We start from the raw sequence: 27,584 nt of genomic DNA, 5'->3' as shown, positions 1-27,584 counted from the left end.
ACCTTTTCTTTCCAACAAGTCCTGATTGTATTATCAGAAACCTGGCATCTGGGCGTGACCTTGTTAACTGCCAGGGTAATCAACTTTAACCAAATGGGAGGAGAGGGGATGATAAATTATTAGTGAGGAAGATTTTGTTCATGTTTTATTAAATTGGCCTGTCAAAGGGGGCTGGTCAAATTATCTGGGGCCTCGTTTATTGGAGGCCGGCCATATTGGCGCATCTGTTACAATTATTTATAATTTCCAGGCAGGCAGCAGGACCAAGTGGGTTTTTTCAGCATCAGCCACATAAAGCAATTTAGAAATTAACTAATGTGGGAGTGTCTGACTTTTCCTCATTCAATCTTTCTTCACGTGCTGATCTTGAAACTTAACTGAGGAAGGGAGGGAGGGAGAGACATAGAGAAGGGAAAATACAAACACAATCCAACTATCAGACAGGGGAGAGGATGTGATTGAAAGGAAAAGAAGAGAATATGCAGGTGCAAGGCGGAAAAAAAAGGACTGAAAAGGAGGATGAGTGTGAGAGAAAAAGCTGGTCTCGGTAATTACTGAACACGATTATGTTCTTGGGGGATCTTGTCTGGCACTCGCGGCCCTCACTGGTGAGGCTGCGGCAAGCGAGACCATATGGAGCGAGGCTGGTGATTGTGCTCCCTGAAGCTCGTGACCCGTCTGCTGCCGAGCCCCTGAGCTGAATCCGAAATGAGACTTGCCAGGCCTAATGTTCTACACACGCACCATTTATGCCACAAAACAAATCTGATCACTGTTAATTATGGAGCAACTATAATCAGGAGGTAAACCCATCTCCCTGCACCACACACACACACACACACACACACACACACACACACACACACCCTCGCTCAATCAGCTCTGCAGAAATGAGCGAAATGACACAGAAATCGGATGGAACTGAGGAGCGAGGGCGACGGGGTTCCTGCTCCCGACCAGACCTACTGCACTTCATATTCATGCTGGTGTTTCTTCAAAGAATGTGCGTGTGAATAAATGTATGAGCGTCGGCATTAACTGGTTGCGTGGTGGGAAGGGACAGCACGCGGGGCGTTGGATGTTTTCTGTGTGTACGCAGCCCGGAGTCCTCCCACGCAGTTTGTTTGACCCGCTCGGCTTTGCTGTAACGAGTGAGCGCAGCGCTCTGCGGCGGCGGCGGCGGCAGCAGCACATGGCTGTGCTTCATTAATGAGGCGGCCTGTGCTACACGGAGGCTCTCATCTAATGAGAGCTGTTGAGTTTGTAAAACACACCACTGGCGTCCGCGGCGTTAGTGTGTGTCCTCATCTGGACGAAGGCCCGGCTTCAAACACACACCTAAACTTCTGTTCATCATGTTATTTACTGAAACCAGGAGTTCACACAAGATTACACACTGATAAAAATTAATAAATTAAACACTAGTTAATTTAACATAAAATATGATTAATGTATACTATTAATTAGAACCATTACCCAGTTCTAATTATTCGTCATATTCCATTAAAGCAGATACCAATATATTAATGAGATTAGAGAAAAAAAAAAGTAGAAATACACTGATTACTGATTACAGTTTTGTTTTGTTGTTTTTGTGCTGATTCCAATCTCCAATTTCTGTAAAGTTTTGTAAGATACACTGGAAAACACAGTTTTATTTTTTAAAAATGTTTTATTGGCTCCAGTGATCTTTATTTGATAGTGAATTTACAGGAAAGTGGGCAGATAAGATTGGTAGATAAGATAGGTTTCACGTTTAAGCATAAATATTTATTTTCCACTGTATACATGACTACAATTTATATCACTAAACTTGCCACTTTTTCATTGATTTACAATTCTTATTTCATTTACTGGTGAATTAAAATAGTCTTAATAAAAATGATTCTGTCTGTGTTATAGTCTTTCAACGGAAGTAAGAACTATCTCGTCAAACCTCAGCGAAACCTTGAAATTAGTATTGGCTAGTAAAAGCCTGTTTGGTCCATCCAATCCTACCTATATTAAGACTTCATAAACATACTCATATTTTTGAAACGATAATAAAACTGTAATTGGTTAAGTAATGATTTGTAGGAGTAGTTTTCTTGGTGAACATGCCTGCTGTATTTCCTGTTGCAGGAATGGTAAGAACCTCGGAGAGATTTGAATGACTGCCCACACTATTACCAGCATAGCGCTCATTCAGCTTGGTGCTACAGCCAAAAGGCCCAAGGTCTGTAATGGATTCTAATGTTCGTCTTTAATCACCGCTCAGATCTGTTAGCAGCCAAGAATCAGACAACTGTAAATACTTTTGATGCAGTTTGGGAGGCAGTTAGGAACTGTTCATTCAGGCTATCCATCCTTTTAATTTTTATCATGCCCCCTTAATCTGTTTACACAGCCCTCTGTTTCAGCAGAACTTTAAGTGTTGCTAGTCTTATTAAAGTTCCTGTAACAGTATAATTAAAAACAAAAAAGACAGGTAATATCTGTGCACAACATGTAAATATAATCCACAATGGGTGTTCTTCCTCTCTCCCACCCTCCTCCTCCTCCACCGGTGTTACTGTGGGAGGGGTGTTCAAAGCAGTCGCTCTGGTGCGTATTTAAATGAGCGCTGCGTCTCCCGCCTGTGCTCCTGTTGTGATCACCACTTTGATCACCTCCAATGTAACTCTCGCCGAAAACATTTAAAATTAAAATGGAATCTGCCCTAACAACCTGAGCATTGGAAATTTAACAGGTGTTCGCAGGGAAGTTGTGAAAGAATCTGGGATTATGCGCTCGGATAGATGCACCTTTAGTGAGACGGGCGCCCGTACGGACCCGGGCCGGCATGCATACAATCTGTCAGTGAAATTACAAGGAGGGAAACAGAAAGCTTTCCTGACTCAGAGTTGTAACTTGGCAAACCTGATGTGTTTGCTTTGATGTAAGTAAAAGAGAAAATAAAAATCTAAATCCGGCTGACAGCATGTCTAAACTGTTACTAGCTCACAATTATGAACTTTATATTTTAATAACTAATGTATTACACAGATTTGCTTTCTATCCTTAACAAAAATATAGAGAAGAAAATTGTTACTTACTGAAGACCAGATAAGAGATCGGCTGGTGATTAATTTTAAATTACACCACAATGTGTATAAGGTGGAAAACTCTAACAGTCTGTTACAAGATTCAAATCTCGTCAACTTGCCATGCTACAACCACAGACTTATTTGAAGGAGTATTATGTGTTTTCCAGGCACATAGTGTCATTTTATAGCACAATCAAGTACCTTTGTAATTTAATGCCTTGAAATTTGGCCCCTGTCTCTTTAGAAACTTCAGCTCTTTCTGAAACTCCACTGTCACAAAGTCATCACAATATGGCTCCTCTAGTAACCCTTTAGCAACCAGCATTAGACTGAGAAGTAGCTCCTATAATGAGCTCAGCAGAAGATCAGTTCCACCAGGTGTTTGCTAATTGGTGCTGGCTAGTCTGAAGGAGCCGAGTGGCAGAGGTCTGCTCTGTGAGACAGAAAAACTGCAGCTCAGAGATGGAGCTATGCCCCAAAGCGGAGCTAAGTCCAACCAGGCCTTTTGCACAGCTGAATGGTTGCCATGGAAATCAAATTATTTCTCAAACATGAATGAAAGAATCAAGTCAGCACTCCAGGATTGTTTGGATGGATTTTGATGGATGGAAGAGATGGTTAAGCTTCCTCCTTCTCTCACTGCTCTGCATCCAGGAAGCCTCCTTTTCAACTTCTCTGGGATTTGGGGTCATAGTTCAGGTATTAGTCGAGCCTTTGAGATGCCAATCACAGCATGATGCTCCCACCACCATGTATCATAGTCGTGTGAACACCCTATTTATACTCGATGCCATTTAGATGCCTTCTGAAGGCTGCCGGTTGCACTAATCGCGACTGCTTTTGTGATTTTATTTTTGAAGTGAAAATGACTGATTTTGTGATCCTACTTCAAAAATATTTGCAAGGAATTGTGCAATATTTTTCCCTATAGCCAAATATAAAAGAAAAAACATGAGAAAACAACAAGCAGAAATGTTGCAGGCAAACATTTTCATTCTTTAAAGAACTTGTGCTTTTTGTTCCTTGCCTTATCTATCGTGAACTAAACTTAATGTCCAGGGAGGCTGAGGCAGTAGTATAGTAAAAGTAAAAAATACTGCCACCTGCAGATGGGCATTAGAATCACTTAAACCAAATGTTGAAGTGAAGTGCAAAGTTTAAAGCGCGAAAACATTTTGTGATTCCGTGATCACAGAATCTGGGATTGACTAGATTTTATTTAGGGGTATCAGAGTAAAGGTGCCAATTAGACCGAATTAGCTCCCCTGGAAACTTGTTGTATTAACATACATGTATGCCCAAGCTTACCCACCATTCACACACAAATCCACACACAGAGCACTATCTGCATCTCCTCTAAATGTACTGTAGTATTAATTACTGAGGGAACGCTGCAGAACTGTATTTAATTACTGACTAAATGAACCATTTAGACTTTACTGCTGGTTTAATTAACCGGGTTAAGTGAGATACGGTGATTGTAACTCACTTAACATTTGAGCTGATATCTTTTGACTTCTACAGTCTGGGGGCAGCAATTTCAGGAAATATCAACCGATGATCAAATTAAATAATTACTGTCTGTGGAGGGAGAGATATTGCACGACTCCTGGAAAATGTTATCTTAAGCTGAGATAGGTTCAAACTGAATCAAGTTAGAGCAGATTAGGAGACGACTTCTGCAAACTGCAGTCTTCAGCAAGCTCTGTGTGTGGTCTTTACCCTAACCCTGTTTATACTTCTAAAAATTATGTTAAAAAACAAGTAAAATAATCATAAATTGTGCTCTGTTGTCACTGGTAGCAATGTTTAAATGTTGCAGTTTATTTTTTAAGACTCCTGATTTCGACTTGAGTTTCTTCTGCTCGTTTCTGACTGCATCCTCTCTGTTTTATGCATTAAATAACTGTTAGCTAGCATTTGGTGGTATGCCCAAATATGATATGGGAAATTTCATGCAGAATTTGTACCACATAAGCTTCAGTTTATTGATTACTCCACTACTTTGCTAGAATAAACAGGGCTAGTTTTTATATTCAGATCATTCAGTTTTGGTCTGCATAAAGTTGAACTGCAATGCTTTGGTCTGAATTCCACAGGACCGTCTTTCAACCCCCGATCTGATGTGTGTCGTTTTAGTGCCGTCTCTTTAAATACTAATGAGGTACTACAAACCCCGGGTCCTCCTGGTCAAAGAGCATTACACTCCACCCTATTCAAGTGGAAGATATCTTAAATATGGATAAATAAACAAAATGACCAAAAACACTGAAACCGTAAATGAAATGGATTATGTCTGCAGACAAAATTGCCCTTCAAAACATATTAATCATCAGAATGGAAGTGATCAAGCTCATTTTAATTTATCATGAGATTGATTTATTGATTTATTGCAACAGACTTACCGCCATCCACAATGGCCCTAAAAGATGTTTGAATGATATGAGTGGGAAATAAAGTATTTCTGATTTGGCATTAGTAATCTTGACTCCTCCCACTGTAGCGACTACTGCGACATGTGAAACTTGTGTCTTTGTTGAGCTGAAACTTTAGATAAAGGATAAGAAACCTTCCCAAACTGTCAAAGTATAACAGAAGTGTTGCTAGAGCAGGTGCGCCGATCACCATATCATTAAACGCTATTAAAGGCCTCTATCGCCTCAGGGTGACTGTTCAAAGGTGCTGAACTGAAGTCAAACTCCCGCTGACTGACAGATGTAGAATTGTAACTCTAACATCATCTTCAAGAACATTACTGGCCTCCAATTAAATCACCTCTCTCCACCTCGTTTCTGCACGTCTTTTCTGTCCAGAGTGTGTTAAAAGGACTTAATGTTACTTGGGTGGTTTGAGATAAAGAAGATTGATAGAGTAGGTAAATCAGAGAGTCGGTGTGTGTTTGGGTCTGAGAGGATCAGATAACTGACATAAAAGACAGTGGTGCAAAGGGAGACGGAGAGATCAAGGGATGAACCAGTGTAATATCAAAAGATGATTCTGAGTCATGGACCACCACTACAGGCCATGCTGGGTGGGTCAGTTCTTACAGTACAGCTAATCCACCTTATACCCGATTCAGACACCAGTAACTTGGCTGATCTGACAATCACAATAAAACTGTTTATTAGATTCCCAAACATTTAGCCGGGGACTCCCTTTGCAAAGTATATCCATATACATGCAAAATATGTAAGAAAAGATCAACCTTTCAAATATTTTGCTCATTTAGCATAAATCCTGCTTCATACCTTCTTAATTTAGTCATCCTTCTGATTTTTGGACGGTTCCTTCTGTCTTTACTGGTTAGAAACTTTTCCATTTAGCACTTGCTCAGCTGGCTTGATAAATTTGACTGACAGCCAATCGGGAAGATGAGCAAATAACATTTCAATAAATTACTTTAGCTTATGTTAAAAAAATAATAATAATAAAAAGGATTGGAAAAAATATTACTTTATGGTAAAAATAAAATATTTATGATTAAAACGTCAGATAAAATTTCTTTTCTCATCTCCCCTCCAACTTTCTGAATTTTATCACGATACTTATATCACTATACTGTGTACTGAGACTTCATTTAATCATATTTTCAAATTTACTGATATTTATACAGAGATGCACCTCTTTCAGCATTAAGCAATTCGATTTGACTTGATTCCAATTTTTCTCTTCTGAAATCAATTTTTCAATTCAAACGGTCTAGATTTGAATATTGTCCTGCCTGGGCTTTTCTTAAATAATAGAATATCAATAATTATTCAAAATATAATTTTACAAAAAAATTGAGTAGACCAAAATAAATTTTTGAGCATTTTGAATCAGTTCAGAATTGCTATGACAAAGAATTGTGATTCTCTATAGAATCGATTTTTTCTGCACCTCTTATATAGATGCTCTCATAGAAAAAAGTGGAGAAAATGTAAAAAATAACCTTTAGTCAGTTTTTAAAACATTTGAAAAAATTTATTGTGACGATATATCAAAAATCTTATCTTGAAAGAAATTTTCCCGATAAATGATGAACGATCTGATAAATGCCCACCCCCGTGTGTAGCTGATTGTATTACAGTGCGAATAGAATAGAATAATGAACTTTATTCATCCCAGCAGGGAAATTATTTCGCAGTTACAGCAGCATAGAGACAAGACACAACAACCACCACTGAGTAGCAATGTAGACAAAATAAAAATAAAATATAACATGCTGTCAATATAAAAAGCAACTTAGAGCAGTCCTTGCAAAGATTCAAAAAATGCAGATACAGTATGTATATGTAAATATATGTATATAATGATGTTTGTGTGGGAGACGATAAACAATCGAATTTACCTTGAAGTTGGTTTGTCTGTTTGGTGAGAGAGCTGCAGGCTGCATGTGCTGCTGCAGCAGCTGGATTTGTTCCTGTTGTTTCTGCAGCTGAGCCTGCAGTTCGGAGATATGCTCGTCTTTCTGGACCACCTGGGTGCTGAGCTCCTGGTGACTCTGCCGCAGTTTAGCCTCGCTGGAGACCAGGGCCTGGTAGCACTGACTCAGCTCTTTGTACAGCTGGTAGTAAACAGGAAACAGGAGGCGACGGACCGTCAGTGATCAGATGTTACATAAAAGATGACACTTATTATGGGCCATGTTGCATTTTACATGAGGTAAAATCTGGAGAATCGAGTATTAAAACAGATAAAACAGAGAAACATCATCAAGCTAAACGGTGTCCTAGTGATGCAGGCAGCAGGTACTGGGCTGTTAAAAATGGCTGACTAGAGAAACCAGTCTTAAACCAGTCACCCAGGACCAGGCCCGTCACAATAACAAATATTGCTGGAACATTGAACACTGGAACTGGAAGACATTTTAAATATACAAACAAACAACAAAAATAACAAATAAAATGAATTATGAAGTCTCTGTAAACAAAATAGTCGTTCATAAAAAGAGCTAACTGAGACCAAAGAGCCAGACTGAAGACTTTAGTAATCCAGGTAGAAAGAGAGAAATGATAAATCAAATGGAAATTATTGAGCGTGTTTTAATTTCTTATGATTAACTGATTTATTTCTCATTGCGATAGGCCTATCCAGCACATGAGAATCCTAAGAGCTGAAACAAAATGTTCTGATCTCGGCTTAATGGGGCCATATTGTACATTTTGTCCAGTTGGTACTGTTGAAACTTTATAGCTTCCTTTGTGGGATTTTCATGAAGTATTTTAGACAAGTTAGAAAAGTTGATAAATATTAACTTTCCTGTTGATCTTCTGCTAAATGATTGCAGTGTTGCAATGATAAAGTAGAAGTGTGATTTAATAAGGCATGTAAAACACTCAAAATCATGTTATTTTCAGCTAAACGGAGGTATTATTCCTACAGAGTACCGCTGCTAGAGGTACTGCATGGTGAAATATGCAACACTGATTCTCTGTGGAGATAAATGACAGCTGGACGCTGTGGAAGATGGTATAAATTCTCTGAGATGAAGAAACATGATGATGTCATGAGATGGTCTCCAACCTTTGGACATTCACAAAAAAACACCTACAAATTTCTGCATCACAGCATGCAGGCATCACTCCTTACAACAAAAACAAGATAATGAGAACTGAAAACGGGCTCATATTTCAGCACAGCCATCTTGAAAGTTCGTAAAATTTATGATCAGGATATTTAAGTACAAACTGTATTTGCATTAAATCATATTCAGATGTAATTAGAGGTTCCACAGAAAGTCAGAGGAGTGTGAATACCTCTTGGTGGGAAGTGGCGTCGGCCGTGTGCGCCTCCTCCTGGTTCCTCAGGACCCTCTGGGTGTCCAGGTTGAGTCCCTCCAGCTGCTTGATCAGGTGGCTCTGTTCGGCTGCGTGCTCCGTGCTTTGTTTGTACAGACCCTGGACTTCAGAAAAATCACGCCTGCAGAAACAAACACAAGGCGGCACACAGTCAAACTGGATCACTAATGTTACGGCTGCCTGCTTTACGCAGGAATTACAGGTCAAGGTTTGCAACTTAATGCAGGAATTCTCAAACTGTAATCACGCCATGGCCCCCAAACGGCATTAGCCCACAGACAATGCTATGAAAAACGTAAAAAGACATTAAATTTTACTTTTTCTTCTCACTTTTATTTACTATTCAATAATTATTACATTTAATTAGCATAAATGTTGCCTCATCCCTTCTGATTTTAGTTGGCAAGGAGTTCTGTAGTGGAACATTTTTATCAGGAAATAATCTGATGTTGAACCAGGACAAATTGCCTTAAAAACAGTTTTTACCCGATGGCAATCATGGCACTAAATTCAAAGGCATAAGAACTTCTGCTCTTGACATCACTTTGTTATAAATGTAAATTCTGTTGCGACACCTCCAGGCGCTGCAACCATCTTCTGATGTCTATTTATTTCTCATTTTGTACCATTTATTTCTTTATCTTGGTATATTACGTATATACACATAACCTGCATCTTAACTCGAGTCGAGCAAATCTCAATCTCATTGTAATCTGTTAATGACAATGACAAATAAATATTATCTTATCTAATATATTATCAGATAAACTTTATGTAAATATGTAATATTTGTATAGTAATCCCATCAAATTTGATTTAATCTCCACAGTTTCGTTTTTGCAGCAGGAAGATTCCTTCTGTCTTTTTCTTGTCAGAAACTTTTCCATTTCTAGCTTCAGGAGCAAAAAAACTTGATAACTTTAACTGGCAGCCAATAAGAAAGAAGGACATCGCAAGTCACGTTTCCTGAATTTCCCCTCTTTGGGACAAGAAAGGCTATTTCTATCCTCTATTTCCATATTCAATCAATTATTTTAACTTACATTTTAATAAAATTACATTTATAAAAACATTTAAGTGTATGATTTTTTCATCTTCTCTCCAACCTTTTGAGGCCCCTTTTAGAAAAACACTGACTAAATGTATAAGACCGTCTTAATGAGTTAAACGTTTATTGAAACTTAACATTGGTTTCTTGCTTATTGATTTAAAACATACTTCAGAGTAAAAGACAAATTTGATAACATATCTGAATATGTTTTCACAGCAGTCCTTCGGTTTCCTAATGCAGCAACGCTGATGAGCTGTGAATCATTCTGGATACTAATAAGGTCAGCAGAAGACCTCATGCCTCATGCAAACATCAGAATGTGACTGACATGTCAGGGTGCCTCTGGCATTAAAACTGAGAAGCAGTAAAAAGAAAAAAAAGACAGAGATTACCATTAAAGCTCCTACAGTTCTGTCAGTTTCTATAATATCGACTAAAGCTTAGTGAAAGCCTGCCCTGTTTCTCTTCTTCCCTCCTTTAAAGCACATCCACTATGCAGGGCTTATCAAATGGCTTTAGGTGAGCCGGAGATGAAGGAATGTGTGTCACCCCCAAACCTCACAGCATATATGCTCCATTTACACTACACCTCCTTTACCTGATAAAATTACCCATCAGACTACCTCTAGTGGCGCCTCGGTTCACAACATCAGACGTTTTTTTAAGCTGATTTCAACTCACTGTATTTTTTCAAGTCGATCTTGTTTTGCAACTAACTCCGTCTCTTTGGAAGAAAGCTTTGCAACCAAAACGGCGCAGTGCGCCTTCACTTTAGGAAGCTCCTGACAAACACGCTGCAGCTCCTTCTCCAGAGCCTGGTGGAGGAGAGCAAAATGCATTTTTAAAACTTTTTCCAAGTTAGAACCTGATAGTTATAAGCACAATTATTTTATCTGTTACATAATCTATCCATAATTAGGACTTCTGCAAGGTTCAGTACATTTTTTAAGTCTTTTATTGAACAATATGACGGCTGAACCAAAGGGGAAAAGTCTACAACCAAAAACATAGAAATAAAGGGGAAAAAAGTTTAAAAGAAAAAAATAAGAGAAGAAAAAAATGAAAAACTGAGAAATCATGGTCAAAAACTGAAGAGTTTCATTTGATTTAATTTCAGACAGCGCAGAAAAAACTAAATGTGTCACTTTATACATTGTTAATCTGGTTTCAACTACATATATTGATGGATTTAGCTGTAAATCCTCACCAGATTAAACTTATTCTGTATGTTTCAAAGAACTGAAATATTTGTATTTAAGTAACAAACTGCATGAATAAATGTAAAACTTTAAGAATTCCTTAATTTTTAATTGGTTGAAAACAACATTTACCCCTTAATGCATTTCAGGTGCATTATATCATCATGCTTAAACACTTGAGTGTTTAAGCATGATGATATACTGTATATATATATATATATATATATATATATATATATATATATACAGTACAGACCAAAAGTTTGGACACACCTTCTAATTCAATGGGTTTTCTTTATCTTCATGACTATTATTTATAAGGCAAGAAATCCCACTTATTAACCTGACAGGGCAGGTTGACCTATGAAGTGAAAACCATTTCAGGTGACGACCTCTTGAAGCTCATCAAGAAAATGCAGAGTGTGTGCAAAGCAGTAATCACAGCAAAATGTTGCTACTTTGAAGAAACTAGAATATAAGGGCTATTTTCAGTTGTTTCACACTTTTTTGTTTAGTGTATATTTCCACATGTAATATTCATAGTTTTGATGCCTTCAGTGTGAATCTACAATGTCAATAGTCATGAAAATAAAGGAAACTCATTGAATTAAAAGGTGTGTCCAAACTTTTGGTCTGTACTGTATATATATATATACTGTATATAGAACTTGATAAAATCTGAGGTTAACTCCTTTTTCACCTCAAACCCAGGAGAAACCGTCTCCTCCATGTTACAACATATTTTTCCACATGTCTGAAAGCTCTCCCTGCATATTTATATCTATACTTTGATAGGAGGATGGTGTTATATTCACTAGCTGAGGGTGTGAGGGACCACAGAGTTCAAGGTCTGCGTGTTTCGGAGAGGACTTGTCCCTGTGTTGGGAACCTTTAGTCTGGCCTGGGCGGCGTCCCTCTCGTCTCGCTGGCTGTCGGCCTGCCTCCGTTTCTCCTGCAGGTCAGCGCTCAGGGCAGCGCAGCGGGACCTTAATCCCTCTTTCTCCTCCTCCAGAGCGCGCACCACCCGCTGCTCCTCCTCTTTCTTTTTTCTCTGCTCCGTCCTCATTTCCTACATAAAAACACCAACATTTGTGTGTGCAGGTCAAAACAGCCAAAAAAAAAAACAACAGTGACAAAAGCAGGAAAAGAAAAAACACAGAAAAAGTAGCGGTTGAAGCTGAGAGAAGAAGCCCTGCAGAGGGAGAAAAGGAGCAGCGGCCCATGGGGTTGAGTCTGAAATGAATACATAAACAGCAGAGGCTTTGCTGCAGGAGGCCCCTGCATGGGCTGCTGATTAGCCAAGGTCATCTGCACGGTACGACTGGGCCCTCGTGACCAGGTGTTGGTTGGTATGGGCCGAGACGTGCTGCAGGAGCTCAGCTCATGCGGGTACAAGGGCCAGTCTGTCAGCTTTAATGACAGCTTATAATGAGAACGGTGTTTGCAACAAAACCCATTAGACTCAGCCCAGGTATCCTTTGATGATGTCCCCCACTATATCTCGCAGGAGACCCCACCAAGACCATGTGAGGACCGCTTCGCTATTAATTAATCATAACCGTGTCCCACAGAAGCATAATTAGGGAGAAGCCACATCGTGGCATGCATGCTTTTCAATTTCCCCAACTGAAGGAAGCATCAAATATTTATATCCGAGTTAAAACCCGGCTTTCCTTTGGTTACTTTATTCGATCACAGTCAGATTTTGAGCTGTTAAGTATTCTGTGTTTTCAGGCTGTGAGACAATCCTTGCTGTCCTCTAAATGATTCAGAGGCCTGGGGGCTTCGTGCTGCATTCAAGTGACACTCTGAACAGAGACTTTGGTCCTGGGGGCCCGCGCTGCCACAGGAAATCTGTTTCACCCACCTCAAGTTGCCGATTCTTGTTGTCCAAATCGGCACGCAGGGTTGTCAACTCCTTCGTTAAAGAGCCGTCCTGCTCATCCGCCGCCGTCTTCTTCTGCAGCAGCCTCTTCATCTCCTGCTGCTGCCCTGTCACTTTCTGCAGCAGTCGGAGGAAAAGAAAAACAGCAGAATGCAAAACTGTGAAACAGAGGACAAAAATATACTGCAGACGAAGCAACTGAGTCCAATAAGAAAATAAAACCATCAGCAGAAAATCAGTTTATCACACACAAACATTTGTAATTTGATAAATAATTGTACCCAAAATAATGTCACAACTATATATGTTGTCTTTTATGCGCCACAAATTTGGAACAAATTCCAAAAAACTGCCAAAGAGCCAAAACACTGAGTTAATTTAAATGAAGAGTAAAAACCCACCTGTTTCTTGTTGCCTTTGAACCATCATAAAGGGAACACCGACCAACATATTTGATATGCATTACTGATGCTGATGATGTTTATTATCCAACTTGTGACTTTGATGTTGTTGTGATGTTTTGTTTTTGCATTTATATGATGTAAAGCACTTGAACTGCCTTGTTGGTGAAATATCCTATTCAAATAAAATTGATTGACTGATTTTCAATAGTTTTTAATTCCATCCACAGTAATGCAGCTTTTCTGGTGTTTTCATTTCAGCTAATGCACAGTTCATATTGCTTTACACCATGAGGACATGGTGTAAAGCATGTAACAAATTACAGAACAATCCAGATATATTACATTTAGTCAAATATCATCATCAAAATCCTCAAGTAAATATCCATCACAAATATTGATCAATGTTCCAGTTATTATTAATCAAAGCCAGGTGAGTTCCTCGTTTTCAAGGAACTCTGTGTTTCAGCTGTTTTGCAGATCTCCAGAAGTTTGTTCCAGATCTGTGGTGCATAGAAGCTGAATGCTGCTTCTCCATGCTTGGTTCTGGTTCTGGGGATACAAAGTAGAACCAGAACCAGAGCCCACCTCTGAGGTCCTTAAGGTTGATACAACAGCAGCAGATCTTTAACCTGTTCAGTGATTTTTAAACTAACAGCAGTATTTTAAAGTCCATTCTCGGAGCTACAGGGAGCCAGTAGAAGGACTGTAGAACTGGGTGATGTACTCTATCTTGGTTCTAGTCAGAACGCCAGCAGCAGCGTTCTGGAGCTGTGCAGTAATCAATGATCAATGCATGGATGAGTTACTTTAGATCTTCCTGCCACATTAGTCCTCTAATCCTGGAAATGTTCATTAGGTGAGTCTTTGAAAGAAAACTCCTTCACTTTCCCTTGATTTTTTTAAGCTTGGACGTATTTTAAAATAGTTCACTAAGATTAAGAGACTCTGGTTTAAAACTGTTGGGAAGTTATATGCAGCAAAAAGCAATATTATTCCACACAGTTAGCACCTTAAACTTTATCATTTATTCTTCTTATTCAACTTCACTCAAAATAAAATTAAAAAGGCACAAGTAAGATTATTTTACTGTGAAAGTCATAATACTTCAGCAACAGTAAGATTACTTTTTCTTTTCTGTTTAAATAAAAACAATTAGAAGAAGTTAGATGATAAAATACTGCTGTATGATGAAGATGTGGCATTTTTATTTAAGGTGATCAAACTTTGAGAGTCTCATATCAGATGCGAAATTAAAAGTTCAACGAAACAAAGAAAAACTAGCATTGGCTCATAAACTGGAGCATAGATAAGTAAATGTCTGAGTCGTACAACATTCTCACATCTTTTCCTCTTTTATTCAGATTGACTTCAGATTGATGCAATGATCCATCAGCCACCAATTAAAATACTCAAATTTCTCCTTGATCCACTCTGACCACTGGTTGTCAAGTCAAATACTGAAAAACAAAAACGATAATTTAAACCATGGAGGCTGAAGCTCCCAGACACAAGCAGCCTGATGTACTTTTAAGCAGAAATGGAGATAATCTCATATTTGCTCATTTTTCACTGGATTTAGACGTTCCAACTCCATCAAGAAACCGACACCAGATTTCTTTTATGGTTTGTGTTGCTACATTTAATTAATGAATAAAAACTAAAAATACAAATTAGTTTGCGTAAGGCATCGATTAATCAAGTTAAATGCTTTTGAAGATGTAATACTTTTAAAAAATCTGGATTTTTTTTCACAAATGCACTCCTTGGGTTTATATAGTCGTGTGTTTGTACATGTGATGTTGTGTGTGTATCTGTGCGTGTGTGCGCGCGCGCGTATGTCATAGGGCTGAAGAAAATCTAAATTGGCAGGACAGAATCAATATCGGCGCCTAAAAATTGGATCAGTGCAACTCTACAGCTAATTCTCACTCATGCGAGCGACGTTGTGCAAAACAAAACCGTTTAATTAGCAAAGCTGAAGAGGCGGCTATAGAACAAGAAGAAAATCAGAGATGGCTTAATAATACTATATGTTTCATTTATATTATTTTGGGAGGAGGATGGCTTCCTAACTGCATCGTCTGAAGTTCGGCGTCGGGTGGTAATCCGTGGCTTTCTGTGGGTACATCTTCTCAAATAACACGGGGTTCTGGGATGCAATTAATTGCCATCTGGAGGGAAACTGTGTCCGCATATCAAGAAAGTAGACTTAGAGTTCCCTACTACTTCTAGCTTGCAGAGAGAGGGCTTTAATAGAGATTTATACTGTAGAGCAGGATATCAATTCAAATGCTAATAATGAGATTGGCAAGAACAATTTCAACCTTAGCGGAGCTTAGCTAGGTGGAAAAATCGTGTACCAAAGTCGAAATATCTAGGAGAGAAAGATTAGCGTTGGAAATTTCCCAATGAAGAATGAAAATCTAAACAAATTATGTCACAAAAAGCACAAGAAAAGAAATGGAAGAAACAAGGAGACAATTCAAGATCCCATGTGGATCCAGTGGATCATCGTGTCTCTAAAGAGGAAGGAAAGAAATCTGTGATGGATGATGAATGTCAGAGAACCAAGAGACACGGCAGGAAAGAGACACGAATCTCAGGTTTTATTGAGCTTTTCAAACAAAAAGAGCATCTAAAAGCACAAAAGTTGCTTTAAACTAAAAGTTCTCCATAAAGTCTCAGCGCCTGCTCCCATGAGCCACTGTTATGGCTGCTAAAGAGAATAATGTCAAAAAGCAGAGGCAGGCTGATGACTCCATTACGGCCCATCTCATTAAGAATGAATGCCGTTCCTCCATGAGGGACGCTAATGAAGGAGACGCACAGCGGCCTCAGTGAAGGAATGATGTTAGAGCAGAATACACAACTGTCCTTATCACTGCAAATTATTAGCTGATTGGAAAAAGACAGCAGGCAGACAAACACAGCTGGGGAGACGCTTCAAAACATCTGTCAAGTCTGATTTCCAATCTAGAAACATCAGTTTTCTAAATGATAGGACTAAAACAAGATGCAAAAAAAACTTGAGTGCACAAAATTTTGATTATTTATATAAAATTGCAAAAACTAATTTTTTTCATTTTTCCCTGCTGAACTATAAATTAAACACACAATACTTTAATGAAACAATTAAATTGGTCTGATTTAAGTAAAAATAAAGGATTTAGACAGATGCAAAACAAACACATCAGTATAAAATCTCCTAATTTTTTAGGCTGATTATCTTTTTGTGTATACTTTCATCAACAAGAAATAAGTCACACTTGTTTTATTTATTTACTAAAGCCTGTTTTCCAGTAAACATCACTAGATGTTTGCGGTTTTATTTACTACCAAATTAAATTGTAATAATAAAAAAAGAAACAAGACTGATTTGTATTAGCGTGATTTTTAAAAAAGCCTCGATTCAGTGAAAATTGCACCCTAACATTTACTTTTACATGAAGTAAACCAAGAGTCTGAGATGAATTGTGGTTGAGGGCCACACAAACTCATCTTGAGGGTCAGAAATTAGCAAATAAAATGGTTTGATTTCGCTTCAGAAAGTGAGGAAAAAAAGGAGCCTTTTTATGTGATTTGTTATTTAAACTTCTGTTTTTATCTGTAGTTTCATGTCGCTGGTCATTTGTTCAGCCTAAGAAACGTCACCACAGGTTTCATCGGACTGTTCTGTACCTGTTCTAGGTCCTGGATCATGAAGTCTTTGGACTGCAGGATCTCCAGCACTTTTCTGTCCTTCATCTCAGTTTTCTGCTTCTCACTGTGAAAAAAGTCAAGACAAAAACGACATCTTAAGATTGTTAAAAAAAAAAAAAAAACTACTATCAAACAGTTTTACTAGTTTTACCTCATCACTGTGAGACTTTGGAGCTGCTCAAAACTTTGTGAATTTCCATGATCCAAATATCATTTTTTTAGTGCGTTTTGAATGAACCAAAAGGGAAAAAAAGCCTTCAGTTTGGGACCAGTTTGTTTCAACTGCTTTGGACCAATGGGAACAAACCCGTTAATTCCCAGATCCGTTGTTCCTCCTGCACCTCCATCTCTAAGGCCTTTTCTTGTGATCAGCCTTCTCCGCTGGTCGGCGATGGAACAACAGTTTTTTTGTCCCGGGAGGGGCCCAAGCACAGGCAGGCCTAGCTGCGCTTCCTCATACACGGGGCTGTGTTCGCCATGTCCTGAGCAACCAACCAATCACTCTACACGATCCGCACAGTAAGAGGAAGGAGGGATGAATGGCAGCTCCCACTGGGCACGGGCGCTTGACTGGAGTCGACACAATTACCATGTCAATATCCTCCCGCGCATTAGATTATACAATACACATACGATCTCTAGGTGCATGTTCCCCCGGCAGTCTCGGAGGACCGGTGCACTTTGATGGGTTTCCTGTGGGGCAACAGGAAACTGGAGAGGGTGTGGAGTAGAAAATGAGAGGCAGCGGAACTAGAGGAACTCTGTGCATGCTACTGCTGCTACACCGTGGAGGCCCAACTCCGGCCCTCAGAGCTGCTGTTCTGCATCCCGTCTCCATCACACCGCAGTGTGACGGAAACGAGACATTTTTCAGCTGCTGCGGTTCTCCTTCACACTGCAGTATATTAAACGAACCAAACCCTTTGAAAAAGCTAGAAACGTGCGTTTGTTTTAGCTCAGTGGTTCTTAACCTTGTTTGAGGTACCGAACCCACCAGTTTCATATGCACATTCACCGAACCCTTCTTTAGTGATAAATCAAATATGATTTTTTTCCAAATTCAAGACAGGTTTTTTTTTTTTTTTTACTGGTACACAAGTACACAAGCTGTTCCGAGTATCAGATTTGCATAATGAGTTGGGTGTGTCTTGACCTCCATGGCAGAGGTTCCGTCGAACCCCTGAGACCGACTCACCAAACCTCTAAGGTTCGATCGAACCCCGGTTAAGAACCACTGTTTTAGCTGCTTTCACCCAGAATGCCATGCTCTGCAGTCAGTTTCCTGCTTTGGGAGCGGTGTCCGGTCCACTTGGTGTTCACAGAAGCATTCAAATCGCATCAGAGTTCACTTCAACCGAACCCAGACTGAGGTTTTTAGATGGACCAGAATTCGCATCAGAATTCGATTGCTCATTCACACCTCCCCAAACGAAGCTGAGTTTCTAGTCAAACAAACAGGAGTTTGATTAAAGTGGACGACTCTTTGAAGATACTTGGATGATATGAATAACAGAAACATTTAATCTTCCTTTTGGATACATAAAATATGTTTGGATTGAATTGAATCAGAAACAAGTAACAATGTAAATACACACCACATTTATCAGATTTTTTACTTGTCAATCATTTTGAAAGTCATACTAAATTTCTCCTCCACTTCATGTGGGTTTATATGAAGTTTGTGGCCGTAACGTGACAAAATGTGAAAAAGTTCCCTGGGAATGAACACGGCTGCATGGCACTGCCTTATTTGTCCAAATATGCCTGATGAGGATAAAGGAAGCCCCTCTGCGCTCGCCGACAGTTCCCATGCCACAGTTTTTCATCTGGCTTAGCCATCCAGCAAAAGAGGCCTTACTCCATCTTACGATTTATCCGGTAAAGACGAGCATTTGGCAGGAATGCTTCAACTGTCCAGCATGAGAGCAGCGGAGGAAAAGTGTTTTCATTAAAGAGGTTTCCGTTGTTTGAACTGGGAGAGCGGGGATAAGAGGGCTTAAACCAGCATCTGCACCTGATTCCGTCATAACCCATGTAGGTGCTTTAAAAAAAAGAAAAAAAACTTTCACACACATTTTTCGTGGCTTGTGAGATAGAGTAACATTGAGCTGTGAAAGATGAAGCCACTCACCGCTCCACCACCAAACTCACGGTTTGGGTCAAGTCCGGATTTGCCACTTGCAGCCGTTTCCACAGAGACCACACAAACTCCTTGTCTGCCTGCAAAACAATCGAGGAAATCAAGTGTTCATGTTTTTATTGAGAGATATATCATTATTCGGGTGACAACTAATAATTATTTTAGTAATCCACTATTCTGTAAATTAATCAGGTTAAAAAAAAGTGACATTCAGTAGATTTTTCATTCACTTAAGTCTTTTTATACATTAGAAACATTAAAAGATGAAGATAAAATAATAATTCAATTCCATTTTTAAATAAGAAAATAAACATTTTAGTGCCTAAAATGTAACAACAGCATTCTTTTAGTGAACGCTTTGTAGCAAATAATCTGCAGCTAAAAAATACTTCTAACATCAACAGTTCAGTCTTTTCTGTTTGACTTGGCATCAATACAGTGAAGGGCTGATTTGGTGATTATTTTTTCAATCAATTCATTAATAATTGGATCGCGAAAGGTGCTTAGTAGGATATAATTTATTACATAATTTCATCCAGGTTTAGCTAATTTGCCATTTGACAAGTTCTGGAGGCGACATATGTAGAGACAAAGGGGTTTTTTAAAATCTTAAATGTGAAATGTATATCTATCTGGTACAGTTTTGGTTTAATTACTGCTCTAAGTGTGTTGTTCTTTAAACAAATGACCCTTTTTGAGTCTTTCTACTTCAATTAACGATTCATTGATTTCTAAATTAGTTGACAATTATTTTAATAATCGATTCATCACGATTGACATGGTTTAATGTTTCAGCTCTGACAATTATGATTAGGAGTGGACGATATGGACCGATAATGTTTTTGCAATATTTTGTGACATAATTGTGATTATGATAAAGATTATGTTAAAAAAGCTACTTTTTACTTATTTTAGATAACTATATTGCTGGGACTGCATGGCACAGAATTAATAGTGCCACAAACACAAATACTATTATTAAGAGTGTGATTTATATCACCAAACTCCAAACATAATCATATTTTTAAATTTACTGATCTGCCTGTGGAAAAAAATAGCAAAAATAACATTTCTGTTCATACTATCTGAAATCTATAATAAATCAAAAATTCTCACCACAACAGGACATTTAGTTTTACAATAAATGATAAACAATGCGATAAATACCCCATCCTAATTATGATACATTATATGACGACTTTAATCAGCCTGTCAAAGAAAAGCAAGCAGCACATCAGAGCTCTTCTGGCTGGGAAAAAAATAAAAAATAAAAGATTAACCAGGATGCTCATTGGCATTAGCATATGACAGTAGGGAAGTCAATCAATTATTTAAACAACTTGTACAAAACAGTTTCTCATCTGGCCTGCCCGCTCTAATCATGCGCCCCTCTTTGCAACGGTCTCCATCACTGAGATGTGACCTTCGACTCGCGGGGAGAGACTTGACACTTGTCATTATGAACTATTTATGACTGCTGGGGATCCGAATCAAAACGCGGCGGCCCGCCTCGTGTTTTCCACCAAACTCAGAGCTGATGTCAGGGAGAAAAGTCATGAAACGCATCTCCAATTCAGACTGTCGTCCCGGTTTCTCCAAATATTTTTCACGCAACGCTACGTCTAATGAGCGACATCTAAAAAGTACGTTTGGCATTAAAAGACGGAATTATACCAAATCGACTTGATATAAAAATCATCTGATAAATTATGTTCACATCATCAGAAGATAAAAGCCATCCCTCCCACTGGAATCTACTGGTCTCCAATTAGTACATGAATTTTAAGCCCCTTCTCAAAAAGTGTCTAATCAATTATTTAGTAAAATGGCAGCGTCAGACCTTGATAAGGCCATGAGCTGAACACATAAAGAGGAAGGACTGTGATGTAGATCTCTGAGTCTGTATGTATCCGCGATATGTGTGTGTGTGTGTGGGGGTGGGGGGGGGGGGGGGGTCTCACTAAATCAACACTGTAACGCAGCTAATGATTAAATTAGGCGGCCTGGTTTACTCCGCCTGCCTGGCCTTTGGCTGCCATTAACCGTTCCGCTGACAAGTGTTCAGCGAGGACCCTCATCAAGTGCCCTCCTCCGCTGTATGCGCGCTTAAAGATACATTCAATGAGTGTTTGATGATGGCATGAATTATTCATCCTAAATCTGGAATCCTGGAACACCATGGGCTAAACATACCAGAGAGAGCCACTGCGATTCAACGCGTATTAGGAAAATTAGCTGGCTCTAGCCGGAACGTTTGCTGGCTGACGGACGAGTCTCTTTGTAGTTAATGGCCGTCCTGAACTGCGTCATGCCCGAGACTTAACACATCAGTGGTATTCAAATGTCACTATTTAAAAATGTACACTGCACATCTTAGGGCCGTTATTAGATAAACAGAATCGCTGATGGTCCGCTCTGTCTGGAACAGACCACCAAACATGGAGGGTCTCCATGCCAGTTCAACGAAAGGCTGCAGCGCTGAGGTCAACACTGTTCGGCGCAGATGAATAAACAGCATCACAGTTCAGACAGGTGAAAGAGAAAGGCACTTCTCACATGCGTCCTCGTTTCTGTGCACCAATCAGAAGCAGCATGGTAACCACTATAGTTAACTAAAACTAACAAAATAACAAAAACTGAAATAAAAATTAACTGAAAATAAATAAAAACTGTAATTAATAGGAAAAAACTATAATTAATAGAAACTATATCCTTTGTTTTCGTGTTTATAAATGTATTTATTAGCCTTCCGAAGCAGTTTACATCAGATCTCTGCAAATCACGGCGCTCCAGGGCGATGATTTGGGCCTGGACAGCGAATAAGAAGCCATTTGTCTGAAATCTGATCAAAACCAGCAAGAAAATAACCTCAAGCAGCAAATAAGTAAAATAAAAAACAAATGAAGGAGCTGCAATGGCCCAATCAAAGTCCAGGCCCTAATCTGTCTGAATTAGTGTAAGTTAAGGGAATCTCAGAGACTCAATGAACCAAAATTCCTTCTTTAGTTAAGAAGGATCATAATGGGCGTGCCGTGGTGGCGGAGGGGTTAGCGTGACCCACATTCAGGCAAACAAAGCCTCGACGCGGCTGTCGCGGGTTCGACTCCCAGACCCGACGACGTTTACCGCATGTCGTCCCACCTCTCCTTCCCCCTTTCCTGTCAGCCTACTTTGAAAAAAGAGACACTAGAGCCCACAAAAAGACCCCTTGCCGGGCCAAAAAAAAAAAAAAGAAGGATCATAATAAGAAACATCCTGATGAAGGCTGATCAAAATGACAAGTTGTGATTTGCTCCATTTGGTTTGGGTTGGATTATCCGTATCTCTTCTATATCCTAGTTTCTTTATATAAAGGTGAGCTGTATGAAGTAGTGCGTTTTTCTGAGAAGGCATTTTGTATATTTACTATTCCCAATATGTTTGTGTTTATATTTACTGTAGTCCTGTGCTCTAACTTGGATGGAGTGTTGTTTTCATGGTTAAAAACCCTGCATGTGAACAAGAAGTGCAGATGCAGCAAAAACTGTGTTTTGCACAGGTTTTAGTAGTGATGCACCAATCGATCTACAAGTGTCCAACAGCTCTAGATCTTTCCTAGATCAGCTCTGACCTGTAATGAACCAGTGAAACACCCAAAAAAATCTGAATTTTTTTATGATGTGATCACTGAATCCTTAAAAACAGAAAACTCCCACGATTTTCAGTTTGTAAACACATCAATAAACAGCATGTTTTCTGATTCGCTGCGTTTTCAGCTCAGTATGAAACAGATAAAGGTCTCTCTGTTGAATTCAAATCTGCTATATTTACCAAAGAAACTGATATTTTCCTTTATACAAAGTACATGAAGGGAAAAACTGTAGAAAACAGCAAACTAAAACCACAAATCACAATGCAACGTGTGTTTTTAAGTTAGAATGGCTTGCATTAGACAATTACTTTCTAAACTTTATGTAAATTCTCAGTTTTATTAATAATAAAATATTCAAAGACTTGTAAATAAAGATGAAAAAGAGGACAGAATATTCCCCCCACTCAATTTATTGTATATAAAAAACAGAAATGTATTACTTAAACCATATATTTTCCTTAGTCTTTAAGTATTTAAAGTTGTTATACATAAACTTGTAATGGGATAAATCTACATGTATTGCAGCACTGATATCCTCCCTAAAGTAAAGAATATTTCTCTTTAAAGCATCTGACTGCATTGATTCACTTATGAAAAATCTGACTTGGGCCAATGAATTACAGATGGAATCTGCAAGATTCTTGAACTCATGGACAGAGATTAAATGTGTGTTTCTGTGCTGGATCTCCTCATAAGGCCAGCTGATGTCCCAGTCTGTCTACCTGTAGAAGAAGACATGCTGGGTCACTTCACTCCTGTTATTAGACACCACCTGGTGGTGAGTATGCAGGGAATCCTGAAATCACCGACTCACAAAGTGAAAACAAAAGTTCATACAGAGATGCCCATCAACATTTATTTTAGTTTTTACTGAAGCATCTAGTGCATGGGTCTGCAAACTGTGGCTCTTTGACTCGTTCATAATTTTTCTCTTAATAATTTGGCAAAAAGTCCAGAACCAATTTTTTAAAAATGTAGACAAACAATAAAATGCAGATTTTAGCTGTTTTTAGTTGTTTTTTTCCCCCATGGAATAAATCTTGTCTTAAATTTCTACAAAAGAATGATGAAGTATTACTAATACTTGTTATTGTTTTCTAATCACTACACTTTTTTTCGTTTAAATCGTTTTCCACAAATATCAGCATCCCAGAGAAGAAAATGCTTCGATCCTCTTTTTGTAAATGTTCACATTTTCTTACTTTAAGACCTAAAACAGATATAAAATGATAGTTCTTTAAAAATGACCCTATATTTTCTATAGTAGATATTCATTTAAAAAGTTTAAGTTGTTTTTTCATAAGACGTTATGTAACATTTGTGGTTCTAAATGAGACCTTTAGTTTGTAAAGTTTGCAGACCCCTGCTCTAGGTGTTGGAGAATATTTGGTATTTCTACTAATCCAACTGTGTTGATGGCATTTGCACAATTTTGGACTAAACAAAAAAAATTCTTTCTGTACTACTCTATGTGAGCTTTAGTCTTTTGGGCATTTTTAATTGTGTCGGATGTGACGTCAAACTAAGGTTCAATATATAACTGGCATGCAAAGTGTCCATTTAAATATTTTAGTGGGGAATTTGTAATTTTTTTAATACATAAAACATAATGTTAGTTATGTTATGAAGAGGTTTCTTTCTGTTAACGGGGAGTTTTTCCTCTCTACTGTCGCTACATGCATGCTGAGTATGAGGGATTGCTGCAGCCAATTATTTAATGCAGTCTGCTGGGTTTCCTTAGAGACAGAAAGAAAAACTTTAAACTAATTTGAATAATAAATTAAACTTAATGCGGTGACATTTCAGACGACATTTGTTAATTGGTGCTTTATATATGAATTGAGTAGTTCAATTATCTCGAAGTATATAAAACTTTGGAAACATTTGTAATAACCGCGGAAATTAGTTTAAGAAAAACAGAAAAGAAGGCAAAATTAGACATTTTTCCTTCTTGACAGCAGACACTACATTAGATTTGTATGTATGTACAGTATATGTATACATACCTGACACTGAATTAACTCCTCTGATAAATTCTTCACCTCCTCCTCCAGAACCAGGACGCGACTGCTCTCGTGTGAGCACATTTTGGACCGACCAATGAAAGAAAATCAAACTAACCAACTAGAAAAAGCTCCTTGGCATCCTACGATGCTACGTTGGCTAACTCTGCTAACGTTAGCCTCCTAACGGTCATATTTACAGTTTAACAGCGTTACGTCATCGCCACGGACAACCTTAAAACAATGCTAAAATGCCCCATATATTTATGCTCTAAGAGCTCTCAATCTCTTCTCTCTCTTTAAAGGTGAATTAAACTTTCCTGGACGCCCCCCTGGCAGTAACCACAGCGACGAGTTTTTCCTTTCAAACCGGCCCGCTGTTTTCGTTTTCCGTTTCCGTTTCACTTCACAACTGCGCACACTCCATTTAAACGCCGGCGCGGCTTACGGCGCACCGAGCAGGTGGAGTTTGTACAGTTTATGAAAGGTTAGCTTGATACTTTGACAAATCATGGCTGTTGCGTAGTCAAAATTGAAGTTTAGTAAATGTTTCAAGCTGTATAATACCCATTAGATGGTTTTGTTTTAGTATTTATTCTGACATGCGACAGACTGGCGACCTGTCCAGGGCGAACCCCGCCTCCCGCCTGGAACGTAGCTGGAGATGGGCACCAGCAACCCTCCCGACCCCATTAGGGACAAGGGTGAACAGACAATGGATGGATGGATGGATGGATTTATTCTGACACATCAACTCTGAAAAATCTTGTCAGAGATGTTGTCATAACAGCACAACAGAGGTGATGTTAGGATCCTGAAACATTGGGGCATAATGAATATAAATCACAATCGGCTTTTTCATCAAGCATTAACGTTTATACACACAAACAAGGAATTTGACTTCAGTTTTGTATTGCTCCCAGAAAAAGCAAATACATAATAAATTCTGCAGAGATTTGTTAATGTGAATAAATTCTAAGGCTAAGTGACTTACACTTTCTGTTTTCAGGGGAGCTTTTATTATATATCTTCATTTTTTTTTTCAAAATTACTTTGAGGATTGAAGTTAATAAAGGTGACACTTTGAATTTGGCTCTGATTCTCCAATAAATGAAGCATTCTGTTCTTTGATTTATAACTGGCTTTGCTCTTAATTAACATAACGCAGGCTCCGCCCCCATAGGAAGTAGAGCAAAACTCTGACAACCAAATAGTGTTATAATGGCAAAAGTAGTGGAAATCAATGCGTTGAGTCATGTTTGTCCTACTGGCCAAACAGAGGCAAATGCGACAGGCAAAGTAATCCTCCAAGGAGTCCTACATCAGGTCTGTAAGGTTATTTGCCTGAAACAATGGAGAAATTAACATTAAAACCCAAACATTATGTAGCCTTAGGAAGAATGAGGGACACAAAGTCTCACTGGATGAGAGTGTGAAAGCTGTCGGATGCATTTTGCTTGTACAAAGTGGGTGAGTAATGACTTAAATAATACCAGTTTGTGAAAATCTGCCTTCGGGAAAATGCTTAAAAATACACATTAGCATAAAAAGGTGCTTAAAATGTAAATACCACAGTTACTACAGCACATGTCTTCACGCTGCCACAGCGCTACCATCGGTATTTACACTCATAAAATCAAGCATTGCTATCAATAAGTGTCGTTATGACGAGAAATGGGATGTTTACTACTGGTTACCTTCATACAGTCGAACATGTGGTGGTTGCCTTCAATCACAGATTTATTCAACTGGACAAGAGGTCGGCTCCAGGCCTCGACCCATCTCTTGCATTATTCCAGACTTCTTTGGGTTTTTGAATTGTAATAAATAGTATTCCGTCCTCTAAATGCTCTGGCGAAAGGTTGTAGGGATTACATGTTCCACACTGACAACATTGGACCATGATTTCCTATAGTTTTCCTTGAAATCTTTATGAATGCAGGCGTTAGCATAACAAACCTAACGAGGTTCAGCTGCTTCAGATTAGGGGTGTATACTTCAGGACAAATACCAACCGCTGATTGGTCAGTTGCTGACAAACTGACCAATAGAATGACTGACAGGTGGCGTCATGATCAACACTATTGATCTATATAAAAATATCCTACAAGTTTCTGTCCCATATTCTTTTTAACTTAAGGAGACAATAAATACAATCAAAACGTTATTTAAGGGAGTAATGTATCATAAATTTATACATAAAATGTTGTCTATAAAAAATTACAAATAAATCCCAGGATAAAACCTCCTGCTCTACATTTAGAGACTGCTTACATCAGTGTTCATCTTTCAGAGGAATAACAATAAGAAAAGATATGATCTGAATTTTATCCAAACACATTTATTTCTTTAGTCTTAACCCCACTTACACCTTACACCGGCATATTTTGGCCCATAAATTTGTTTCTTTTCTTCTGAAGGGCAACAGAGGCCATTTGGCGTCTTTATTTTGGTGGTGAGTCAAGACAACAATGCTACATTGTGCGGCTAATGCATTTAACTGTGCGTCCAGATTTGGAGCGCGGGGCTGGAGAGGAAAATGAAGAAATATGATGACTGCCGGTGCTTCTGAGTCTGACAAATGTTGGTTCGGCCTCACTGCAACACAAACACACACACACGGACGAAAAGAGACTAAATCCAATTGACTTAGCATGATTAGGCTGCCTTTCATTAGGATCCTCATTTGCAGGGCCAATTTCAGAGGCAGTAGACCGGCACATAATG

The 27,584-nt window shown here is 38.7% G+C and overlaps 1 protein-coding gene across 2 annotated transcripts in view; it reads right to left on the bottom strand.

Annotated features, from left to right (window-relative positions):
• Positions 1 to 25,258, bottom strand: part of cntln (centlein, centrosomal protein) — a 111,626-nt gene extending 86,368 nt beyond the window's left edge. Inside the window, exons 1-9 of one of the 2 annotated variants that reach the window (XM_028019169.1) lie at positions 24,861 to 25,258; positions 19,215 to 19,303; positions 18,942 to 19,124; positions 17,063 to 17,147; positions 12,963 to 13,097; positions 11,985 to 12,164; positions 10,578 to 10,711; positions 8,804 to 8,966; positions 7,396 to 7,611 (exon numbers count right to left, since the gene is read on the bottom strand). In XM_028019169.1, coding sequence (XP_027874970.1) covers positions 7,396 to 7,611; positions 8,804 to 8,966; positions 10,578 to 10,711; positions 11,985 to 12,164; positions 12,963 to 13,097; positions 17,063 to 17,147; positions 18,942 to 19,124; positions 19,215 to 19,303; positions 24,861 to 24,941 — 1,266 coding nt within the window. In that variant the 5' untranslated portion in view covers positions 24,942 to 25,258. The remainder of the gene's footprint in view (positions 1 to 7,395; positions 7,612 to 8,803; positions 8,967 to 10,577; positions 10,712 to 11,984; positions 12,165 to 12,962; positions 13,098 to 17,062; positions 17,148 to 18,941; positions 19,125 to 19,214; positions 19,304 to 24,860) is intronic. The other variant, XM_028019168.1, reaches the window with a different exon arrangement.
• Positions 25,259 to 27,584: the final 2,326 nt, after the last annotated feature.

The sequence above is a fragment of the Xiphophorus couchianus genome, chromosome 5, assembly GCF_001444195.1.
Source record: "Xiphophorus couchianus chromosome 5, X_couchianus-1.0, whole genome shotgun sequence".
Lineage (NCBI taxonomy): Eukaryota > Metazoa > Chordata > Actinopteri > Cyprinodontiformes > Poeciliidae > Xiphophorus > Xiphophorus couchianus.
Note: the sequence above shows the minus strand (reverse complement) of the source record. Positions and strands in the feature narration are given on the sequence as shown.